Genomic DNA, 11,430 nt, shown 5'->3' with positions numbered 1-11,430 from the left:
TTGAGAAAATACCCATGTAGAAAATCAATGTAACCCTATTACATGACTGTTTCTTTTCTTCTTAACATTGATCACCTGTATCCCCCTTTTAAAATATAAGCTTAATTTAATTTACTTAAATTAAGTTTGTGATTAGTGAACTCTATCTCCAGTGCCAAAAGAGTGTTTGGCACATAGTAGATGCTCAAACAGTATTTACAGAATGACTTAAGACACAAAATTAGCTTCACAGACTAGTGCTTTGAGTTTTTATAAATAAACCCAAAGTCATTTTTTTTGTAGCTCCCAAATAATCCCTTCCTTTTATTTTGAGGTAGACAAGGATGGGGTGAAGTGCAACTTTAATCTGAGTTTACTGAAGATGGGAGCACAGAGTAACCTAAGTGAAAATATTATTCTGATGAGATTGTCTAAGGAATAACATGGTTCTGTTCCAGCTTTGGCAATTACCCTTCACAATTTCCTCATTTGTTATGTGGGGACAAGTATAGTACTTTTATAGGATTATTGTGAGGGGTACATGAAAATAAATACATGTTAAGACATTAGGGCAGCACCTCTAGCTGCATCAATAAATGCAGCTATTTGGTTGTTACCATATTTGTGTTGGTAGTACTAATTATAAATTACTATGTCATAAATCCACTTAAAGTAAATGTTGAGTCATGGTGAGCCCTAATCTAACTAAATATTGCTTCAATTTGCTTCCCATAATTCACTTGAGAAGTCCACTGTGCCAATGACATCGTTCATTATTTTAATTTACTACCATTGAGAGGTTCCTAACTATGGCCTACAATCAACAGGGAGTAAATAAGAAGATTTCAGGGCTGAAACCAACTTATAAGTAGTGCTGTAAAAGACGGGAGAGCATGGATGATGATGTCTTCTATTATTCTATAGCAGGGGTCGGGCACATTTTTGGCGGAGAGAGCCAGGAACGCTACATATTTTAAAACGTAATTCCGTGAGAGCCATACAAGGACCTGTGTACTTTATGCATTATCCAATAAAAATTTGGTGTTGTCCCAGAGGACAGCTGTGATTGGCTCCAACCACCCGCAACCATGAACATGAGCGGTAGGAAATGAATAGATTGTAATACATGAGAATGTTTTATATTTTTAACGTTATTATTATTTTTTATTAAAGATTTGTCTGCGAGCCAGATGCAGCCATCTCGCGAGCCATAGGTTCCCGACCCCTGTTCTAAAGTCTTAGAGCCTAGCAGAACACCCAGCACGTGACAGTGAATTTGAGTAAGTGCATAATGAGCACATGTCGACCCCCTGAACAGCTAGTCGCCCACAGCCTGCATACGCACAACCAGAAGCACGGGAGTGAGAACCCACCGGCCCTGCACGCACACAGCTGCAGGAAATCCGGGATGAGTCGCACCGCAACCTCGGATCGGGGCTTTCACCCGGAAGTCAGTGCAGGACGCGCGTCCTCCGGGCCGGAGCGTCTGGGGAAGGAAGCGTAGGGGCCCACGGGGGCGCAGCCTCTCCAGCGGGATGGACCGCGCGGACTCCGAGACCTGCCGGAGCGACATGCCAGGCTTCTTAGTGGCCCTTCAGAGTGAGAGCCGAGCAGACGCGGCTTGGCTGAGGACGCAGGTGCAGGAGCAGGACTTAAGTCAGTGGGGCCTGACAGGTTAGTGGCCCCGGGCGAACTTTCCTCCGGTCCGCCAACCGGCCTCACTTCTCCCAGTCCGGGACCCTGCGCCCCAACGGTGCTAGGCGCCCCGAGTGGATCATCCTGTGGGCTGTTTCACTACGAACCACAGGGCCTCCTCCTTCCGCCCCCGCGGTGGGGCTATGCGGAGAGGAACCCCGCCTGGGACCAGGGCCATTGCCCGCGCCTGCGCAGCGGGCGGGGCCGGTGGACGCAGCAGGCACGGGATTCCTAGAGCCGAGTTCTTGGTCCAGGGGAAGGGGAGCTTGGTGAAGCCTTGTCCTAAAGGAGAGACCATCCTCTGAAGAAGCGGAGGGCGTCGTGGCGTCCTGGGCTTGGTTTTACAGTTTTTGTGCGGTGGATTCGCAGCCCTAACCTGGGATCTCAATTGTAAAGTGAAACTATCAGGACTCAGCTCCCAGATCCAGGTTTCTTCGTTTACTGTGCACGCCGCAGTCCTTGGAGAATTACCCTCTGGTCCCCCTCTCACCACATGCTGTATTTTAAAATGTCTATTTTTTCATCTCCAAGTCTGGGTAGGATATAGGAGACAAAAAGAAACCTGGAACTCATCACCTTGTTCCTCCTTGGGTCCTGAGGTCATTAGGTGGTCTGCCCCTTCTCTCCACCTTTTCAGAGTTGATTTAATGTTTGTTTTTTTTGCAACATTCATGGTTTTTAGTTGTGGTAGCAAGAGGAATGGGGTGGGGGGAGATCTCCATCCTCCCGGAAGCCAATTTCACGTTTTAATCTTTTTTTGGTTAGTTGAATTTTCTAACCTACAGAATGGAGATAATACCTACTAGATTGGATTGTTATAAGTATTAAATGAGTTAACTTCTGTAAAGTGTTTATTGTTCTCCCTAATATTTAGTAAGGGCTTAATAAAAATAACTTTTTAAAAAATGTTCTACAATTATATATGGCCTAGTTTTTTTTTAATGTAATAAGTTCAAACCAGAAAATTATCATATATTTTTGTTAATAGTTAAAGGTATCCTTGGAGTCTTCCCTCCCTGCAAGATGTGGCTGTTCTCTGAAATTGAATTTTCTTTCCCGGAGAGAGAAGAGAGGCGGCAGAAGCTCCATGTGGATTGCAGAAGTTTCCTGCTGTCTTTGCACTGTTAAACACCCTCTATGCAACATCATTTCAGTCTTAACAGCACTGTACTTCTATTGAAGCATAATTTAGTCTAGTCCTGTTCATTTTTTTTCCAAGTTTAAATGGTTTCAGTTAAGCAAGCAGACACATGTATCCATGTGTTGTTGTTGCATCAGTAATGCCTCATTTCCTAGAATAAACACTGGCATGAGAGGCGGCGTAGAGGCCAACTCCTAAGTTGACTTTCTCATCTGTCATGGGCATCCCATAATACTGACAGGCTGTTTTAGGGCTTTGAATGTAATGGTGACTAAGTCTGCTGAAAAAGTAGTGTGGAGTAATCAAATGTTTATATATCCATAACTTCCCAGCAGAGGATATGGCCAGTAAGGCTGGGGGTATGGGGATTTAGGCCATATCCTTCAGTTGAAGTCTTAGAACATAGTCTGTGTGTGTGCTCAACTGTCTGCTCTTTGGACTTGCTTTATTTTTTATTTCCAGGGATTCACCTACGCTCTTATCAACTGGAGGGAGTCAACTGGCTAGCCCAGCGCTTCCATTGTCAGAATGGCTGCATCCTGGGAGATGAGATGGGCCTGGGTAAGACCTGCCAGGTATGTTACTGTGGAGTGACCACTGCTCACCTTCACTGAAATACTTTCTTACAACTCATTACTCTCTTCAACTGCTAGTATGTATGTTTATACAAGGTGATGAAATGCCTGAACCTTTATTTAGAGATCATGAATTTGGAGTTCACTTTTCTAGTCACTGGGACAGTTTTGAACTGTGTCACTGCCCTCATCTTAGCCCTTGGCATGTAGAATTTCATTTACTGGGCAGAGAGTTTTTCTCTTATAAGCAAATATACCTGTCCCAGGGATCAAATTATTTCTGCTTTCTTAGCAATACTTGATCTAGTTAAGTTAGCTGGCTAATATTGATCTTCCTCAGTGAGTAGTAGGTCTACTTCCCATTTTTATGGCATGCAAGGGAAGTACAGAGGAAGTATCCTATGTTTTCCTAACCATAACCATGAGTGGCACTGTATGTTTTACAATGGTTGAAATTATAGAGCACTTATAGTTTGTATTTTATTAATCTAACACTGTCATTGTAATTTTCTATTTTATTCTATTCTTCACAATCATTATTTTTATTTGCTGCTTAATATTCCATCAAGAGAATTGACCATTGTTTACTAAAGTGTCCTACAGATGAGGAACGGTGAGTTCCGCTCTTCTTGTGCTCTTTAAATTAAACTCAATAAGAACACCTTTGGGTATTTGCTTTCTTAGGATTTTGTATTATATCCTTAGAATAGATTTTCTCAGAATCAGTGCAGCATTTGGAAATGGGGGCTTCTTAGACTTTTTGTTTTATAAAAGAGATCTATTTTGTCTGTATAGCACAGCAACCTTCTAAAGAAACTTTTCTTGCTCTGGCCGATTAGCTCAGTGGATAGAGTGTTGGCCCGGTGTATGGACATCCTAGGTTCTATATCTGGTCAGGGCACACAAGAGAAGAGATCATCTGCTTCTCTCCCCTTCCTACTCCCCCTACCCTCCCTCTTTCCCTCCCGCAGCCAGTGACATGATTGGTTTCAGTGTTGACAGGGGCACTGAGGATAGAGCTTGGTAGGTCGAATGGGCCAGCCTTAGGTGCTAAAAATTGCTTGGTTGATTCATCTGCCCCTAATGGGGGTTGCCAGGTGGATCCTGGTTGGGGTGCATATGGGAGGCTGTCTTACTATCTCCCCTTCTTTCAGTTAAAAAAAACAACAAACAAAACTTTTCTAGTATATACAGCTAATCCTACAGTAGGCCTTTTTGGCTTTAGAGAGATTTTTTACTTTATACCCCTACTTAAGTTTATGAGACATTATTATTGTTATTTTTTCAGTTATATTGAAGCTTACATGATTTCACTCTAGGAATGGATGACTCTCCTAATGTGTACATTATTTTTTTGTAAACCAAATCTTCTGTAACAGTTTGTGTTTTCTACAACGTTGTGGGAACTTTGTGGTTGTTTCATATGTGGAAATGTGATCAAACTGTCTTTTTCTGTGTTTTAGACTATTGCTCTCTTCATTTACTTGGCAGGAAGATTAAATGATGAAGGACCATTTCTGATTCTTTGTCCCTTGTCTGTTTTGAACAACTGGAAAGAAGAGATGGAAAGGTATAGAGGAGATGTAGCTGAAATTTTGTTTTTTGCATATGATTAAGGTTTTTTTTTGAATGATATATGAAATATGATAAAACAACATATTGTCCTATACAAGAAACTTATTTCTTCCAGAAAACTGTGACCTGAGGTAATGTACACTGCTCACAAAAATTTGGGGATCAGGGAGCGTGCATATACTCCAGTACTTCTAACCTTTTGTATAGTATATTTTACCAATGAAATAAGAGTTGGTTTTGCATTTCATTTGCATAATCAAACAACTTGGACTTGTCGTTTTCTTTCTTTTTTTTTTTTTGTGACAGAGACAGAGAGGGACAGAGAGATACTTTTTTTTTCAATGACAGAGACAGAGAGGGACAGAGAGAGGGACCGATAGGAACAGATAGGGAAGTAGAGAGATGAGAAGCATTAGTTCTTCATTGAGGCTTCTTAGTCTCCTTAGTTGTTCATTGATGGCTTTCTCATATTTGTCTTGACTGGGGGCTGCATGAGAGCGAGTGACCCCTTGCTCAAGCCAGTGACCTTGGGCTTCAAGTTAGCGACCTTTGTGCTCAAACCAGCAACCGTGGGGTCATGTCTATGATTTCTTGCTCAAACCAGAGACCCTGCGCTCAAGTCGGTAACCTCAGGGTTTCGAACCTGGGTCCTCCATATCCCAGTTCAACACTGTGCCACTGCCTGGTTAGGCTCGTTTACTTTTCTGATGTTCTTGTTTAATAAAAAGAAATGCTTCTTTTTTAAAATCACTTCATATTCATTTTGAAATATTCCCTAATTTTTGTGAGTAGTATATATGATATAAATACTGAGGATCTGATAGGGGGATGTCCAATGAATGATATTACTCTTTGGCAATTTGAAGGTCAGTTCTCATTTTTAGTACATTTTGTTCTCCCATCCGAGTACTAACCAGGCCCGACCCTGCTTAGCTTCTGAGATCTCATGAGATCGGGCGCATTCAGGCTGGTATGGCTGTAGACGCCTTACATTTTGTTGAACTAAAGTAGAAACCATCTTTTTCATAGAGACATGGGAAAAAAATAGTTTTATTTTTAGAGTTAGCACAGGCCCCTTTTTCTAGATGTTCATCTGCTCCATCCGCAGTCACATAGGGGCTTACTTGTTAGTCTAGATAGGATTGCGGAGTCCCAAGGCTCTTTCTGATTGCTAGGCATCCTGAAGCTGGCACATCTGCAGTCTTTTCGTGAAATGCAGTTTTCCAGACGCCCATGCCCTTTCCCATGGCTTCATATTTGTGTTCCTCTACCTCTTTTCTTGGTTTCAGATTTGCTCCAGGGCTTTCCTATGTAACATATACAGGTGATAAAGAGGAGAGAGCCCATTTACAGCAAGACCTGAGACAGAAGCCACATTTTCATGTGTTGCTAACTACCTATGAGGTATGCATTTGTTTCTATACAGCAAGAACTCTTATCCTGGGACATTAGACATAGTAGAATCCACTGGAATTATATTTAGTGTGTTTTGAGAGCCCACATTTTTCTGGGAAGTCTACTTTAGTCAGATTCTCTGTGGGGCTGTACCAAAGGTTATGAAGGACCATGTCTCCCTCTTTCCTAGTAGATCAAAGGGGAAGGCTCCGCAGGGTGGAGCACTTGAACTGCATCTTGGTTAATTCATAGGAGGCAGACAGGTAGGTAGGGGAAGGGGTTTTGTGGACTGAGGCATTGTCTCTGTTAATGGAGTTTGGAAATGGAGGACACTTAGTTCTTTTAAGTCCTTGCTCTTCATGCTAAGACTGGGTCACTGTAAGCAGGGCTTACTCATACCTCCCTTTTGCTTGTCTGTAAGATAATGCTACTTAGAAATTATGTGCATGACTTTATTTAGTGAATGAAAAAGACTTAGCTAAACCTTGTAGTTTGGGAGTGTTAGCTAGAAACTAGATTATTACAATAGTATCAGAGTTATACCAGTATCAGCCTTTATGATTTTTTTTTTTTTAATTTCAGATTTGTTTAAAAGATGCATCGTTTCTAAAATCGTGAGTATGTTGCACTTCTACAGAAATTGCGTTGAATGTATCATGAGACCATGTCTTTCCTTCACCTTTTAGTACTTTGCTTCTTTCTTGGTATGTCTTCCATGAACCTTATTTACAGATAGGGTACATGGCAGGAGTCCTACAATCCAGTCCCCTTCTCATTAGCTTCATGTCTTTGGTTTACTTAATCTCCATCCAGGGGTCCCCAAACTTTTTACACAGAGGGCCAGTTCACTGTCCCTCAGACCGTTGGAGGGCCGCCACATATAGTGCTCCTCTCACTGACCACCAATGAAAGAGGTGGCCCTTCTGGAAGTGCGGTGGGGGGGGGGGGCGGATAAATGGCCTCAGGGGGCTGCATGCGCCCGCGGGCCGTAGTTTGGGGATGCCTGAATGGCTGTTGTGAGGCTTAAATGAAATCAGCTGTGCATGGTAGGTGGTTTACGGATATTAGAGACTTTAAATTACAACTTGCACAGACACCTTCAGGACTGCTGTCTGAAGATTTTACTATAATATAGGAAGTGACTGATTTGAGCTTTTTTCTGGAAATATAGTAGCAAAAAAACTAACTTTTTTAGTAGACTTCTAATTTAATTAGCTTATAGGTTTCGTATGAGCTCATAAAGTACGGGGAAACTTAGATTTAACTCTTGGTATCACCTGATAATAGGGATGACATGTTGCAGTATATGGTCAAGATAACAGTTATAATGTATACTAAACAGAGCTAGACTTTAAGTAAATGAGGAAAGAAGATAAGCTGACAGAGTTTCATTCCCCATTGTATGTATAGTTATGACAGGGTTGGGAGAGGATTTGCATCTTTAATATTCAGAAAGTTTTGTTTTTATATATTTTCAATATTTTAAATGTTACTTCTCAGTCAGGTTCTTTTGAGTTGAATTTTTTTTCATCTTATTTTTAAATATGAAAGGCTCAGTTATAGATTTCTTGAATGCCATCCAGTATTTTGTTTTACTTTTCATTTAAGTGAACATATGATCTTATTTTTCTTTAGAAGAGGAAATGCTTTCCTCTCTTTTTTTCCCTTTCTTTTCCAAATGAGATGAGGAGAGATAGACTCCCGTATACATCCTGACCAGGATCCACCTGGCAATCCCTGTCTGGGGCTGATTCTCTGCCCATCTGGGGCTATGCTCGCAACTGAGCTGTTTTTAGCGCCTGAGGCAGAGGTTCCATGGAGCCATCATTAGCACCTGGGGCTGATGTGCTCAAACCAATTGAGCCATGGCTGTGGGAGAGGAAGAGAGAAAGAGAGTGAGAGAAGGGAGAGGGAGAGGGGTGAAGAAGCAGATGGTCACTTCTCCTGTGTGTGCTGACTGGGAATCGATCCTGGGACATCCACATGCTGGGCTGACGATCTACCACTGAGCCAACCGGCCAGGGCTCCTCTCTTTTTCTAAAATTAATATCCAACTTAATATTTGTTGAAGATCTCTCTTCTGGAAAGACACTGTCTGGGAGTTATCAGCAATACCAGGAAGGTAAACCATGAGTACCCTAAAAGGACTTAAGAGGGATAAGAGTATATGGGAAGTCTCAAACAATGAGAAGATTGGGTCATAAGTGTTATTAGGTACTTTATATGAATTATCCTATTTAGTCTTCATGAAAACTGTAGTAGGTGGGTGTAAATCTATGTCATAGCTGAGGAAAGGAAGAGATTAGGTAACCCTTCCCACTAGTAAATTGCAAAGTGGACATCCAAACCCAGCATTAGTGCTGTGGAGCTTCTTTGTAAGAGAGCTTCTCAAAGGACCTACATGCACAGGAGGTTCACACTGTTCAGGTTATCTGTCTTGAATTCATTCCGGGTGAATTTATGAAATAACAGGGATCATTTATTATGTTGACTCATAGGATGAATCCCCAAAATACAGATATACTATTTTTTTGACATATAGGGGTGGACAGAAGTAGGCTTACAGTTGTGAGTATATGAAAATATATATATATATTTAATTTTGAATTATTTTTTGCGGAAGGGAACAGCTTCCAATGAGTGTTTGAAACTTTTTGAGAAATTTTTGTTGTAATCTACTGTGGTCTGGCAACCAATGACTTTCATTTTAATAAATCCAATGGATGTATCTTCCCAGACATCTGTAACATTTGGTCCTATTCACCACTTCCGCATTTTAAAACCATACTTTTTTTTTTTAGTTATTGTGACACCATTGTCTCTTGACTTTTCTTAGTCTGAATCTCAGCTCTGCCTTATAATATCTTTATGATGTTGACCAAGTCACCAATTTTTCTGCGCTTTAGTCTCCTTGGTAAAATGAGCGCAATAATATCTACTCACCATATTCCTTTAGATCAGTGATGTTCAAACTTTTTACACTTGGGGACCAGTGAAAGTAGGAGAATTATTTCAGGGCCTGTTAAGGCAGAAATCACGTGGAGCATAAGCAAATTTGACCAAGATCATTGGGTCTTTAGTTGTTATACAGCGTCAAGGTGGTTAACTCTTTTGCGCACCAGGAGGAAATTTCTGGACTGCTCCATGGACCAGCTGTTGAAAAACACTGTTTTAGATTAAATAACATACATAAAGATCCAAGCTCAGTATCTGGCACACAGTAGGTGAACATAATTGTTTTCTTTTGCTTTCTTTTCCTTTTGCAAAAGAAAGCCTTTTGCCTTCAGTGGCATAGGTCTCTCCTATCTTGGAAAAAAATTCCTTTAATTTTAGTACGTTAGCTGATTATAGTCTTATGTACATGGTAACAGATAAAAAGGCTATTGAGTGTATTTCCAATAGAATGGGATTAATATTTGTCTTCTCAACAGTAGTCACAGTTTTGCAATAAGACTTTTGTATGTGAGATATGTATTTTAGCTACACAAAACTGAAAACTTGGATTTTTTTCTCCCAGCTTCCATTGGAGTGTTCTTGTTGTGGATGAAGCTCACAGGTTGAAAAACTTAAGCTCCTTGCTGCATAAGACACTTTCAGAGGTAAATTTACAGGACAGTCTTAGTTTTTATAAAATTCCTCTGTCCTTTTTTTTTTTTTTTTTGAGAGTGAGAGAGAAGAAACCTTGTTGTCCCACTTAGTTGTGCCATTGATTGCTTCTCATATGTGCCCTGACTGGGGCCCAAGCTGGTGACCTTGGGATTGAGACAGCATCCTTAGGCCAGAGCATTGTGACCCTAGGATTGAACTGGCGACCTTGAGGCTCCAGGAAGATGCTCTATCCACTGTGCCATTGGCCAGAACTTATATAACTCCATTTTTAAAACTATTAGTTTAGGCCTGTATAGAGTCAATTAAGTTGAAACATTTTTCAGTCATATTTCTGAAGAGCTGAATGAATGTTTTGTGGGTGACAGCAGTGATAGTTAGTATAGCCTGACTTCTTTTTCATCTTGTCTTTTACACAGGAGGTGACATTTACTAAAATCTGATTTTCCAGTGAATAAGTCTCTACCCCAATAAAATACATTGTATTTTTGGAAGTGTTTCAACTCTCTCTTAAAGGGATAATTTATTTTAAAAAGAGTTTTATTGCAATTCTTCTGTCTGCAATAGCAGATATATCTGATATAGTGAACCCCTCCCACCATTTACTTGTTTAAAAAATTTGACAGTTCACATAGAGTCACAAAGAGACTGATTTCATGCCCTTGAATATCATCAGTCTTTGATTTCTTTGTCATATATTTGAGTATGACACTCTTGGTCTCATTTCCTTCTCTTGCTCTCTGGCATCATTCTGGCAAAGTGGATGAGAAAAGTCATTGTAGCCCGAGGTTTGCCATGTGTTCTGAGGGGCCAGAGGATGAACAGCTTGTGTATATAAGGTGCCTGTCTCCCTCACCAAGTAAAGGCTCTTTTATTCATGATACCACATGTGTGAATTTCTGTGACCATCATTAAAGTTTGGTCTCTGTCCTTTAATCAGTTAATAAATGTAGAGGTCATTTGGAGAAGTCTTGGATCTGGATTTTATATATTTACTGGCTAAAAGTTACAGTTTATAGCATTTTAGAGCCGATATGGCCACTGTCTCTTATTAGTCCAGTTTCAAAGATTGCTATCCCTGGTGAGTCCCTGTTTGCTCTATAGTCCTTTGCTTTCTTTTTAGGGCTTTGTTAACAGTGTCTCTTCTCCAAGAGGTTTACATATGCTGGTACCTAACCTTGTAAGAAACTGCTTCACACAGTGTCTCTTCTCCAAGAGGTTTACATATGCTGGTACCTAACCTTGTAAAAAACTGCTTCACAAACTACCGAGTTAGTTTACAAATTTACAAGGGGAGAAGAGAAGCAGGTATAGTAAAAGAACCCTATGTTTGGAGTGAAGAAACTTAAGTTCTATGGCTGGCCTCAGAGCCTTTTCTTGTTAGGAAACCCAAGGCTTAGAAGGATTAAATGGGGAAATTGTTCTGTGTCATCTGAGCATTCTTTTTAGGTGAGATTTAAATTG

General features: G+C 40.7%; 1 protein-coding gene across 3 annotated transcripts in view; it reads left to right on the top strand.

Moving 5' to 3' along the window:
* The first annotated feature begins 1,187 nt into the window (after positions 1-1,187).
* CHD1L (chromodomain helicase DNA binding protein 1 like) overlaps positions 1,188-11,430 on the top strand; it is a 67,470-nt gene continuing 57,227 nt past the window's right edge. The window contains exons 1-6 of one of the 3 annotated variants that reach the window (XM_066261785.1): positions 1,188-1,653; positions 3,278-3,390; positions 4,854-4,960; positions 6,255-6,369; positions 6,943-6,974; positions 9,878-9,959. In XM_066261785.1, the coding sequence (XP_066117882.1) occupies positions 1,515-1,653; positions 3,278-3,390; positions 4,854-4,960; positions 6,255-6,369; positions 6,943-6,974; positions 9,878-9,959 (588 nt within the window). In that variant the 5' untranslated portion in view covers positions 1,188-1,514. Of the gene's footprint in view, positions 1,654-3,277; positions 3,391-4,853; positions 4,961-6,254; positions 6,370-6,942; positions 6,975-9,877; positions 9,960-11,430 lie in introns of those variants that run through there. The other 2 variants (XM_066261784.1, XM_066261786.1) reach the window with 2 other exon arrangements.

This window comes from Saccopteryx bilineata, chromosome 2, assembly GCF_036850765.1.
Source record: "Saccopteryx bilineata isolate mSacBil1 chromosome 2, mSacBil1_pri_phased_curated, whole genome shotgun sequence".
In the NCBI taxonomy this organism is placed as follows: domain Eukaryota; kingdom Metazoa; phylum Chordata; class Mammalia; order Chiroptera; family Emballonuridae; genus Saccopteryx; species Saccopteryx bilineata.
This window is presented reverse-complemented; position numbering and strand designations above follow the sequence as displayed.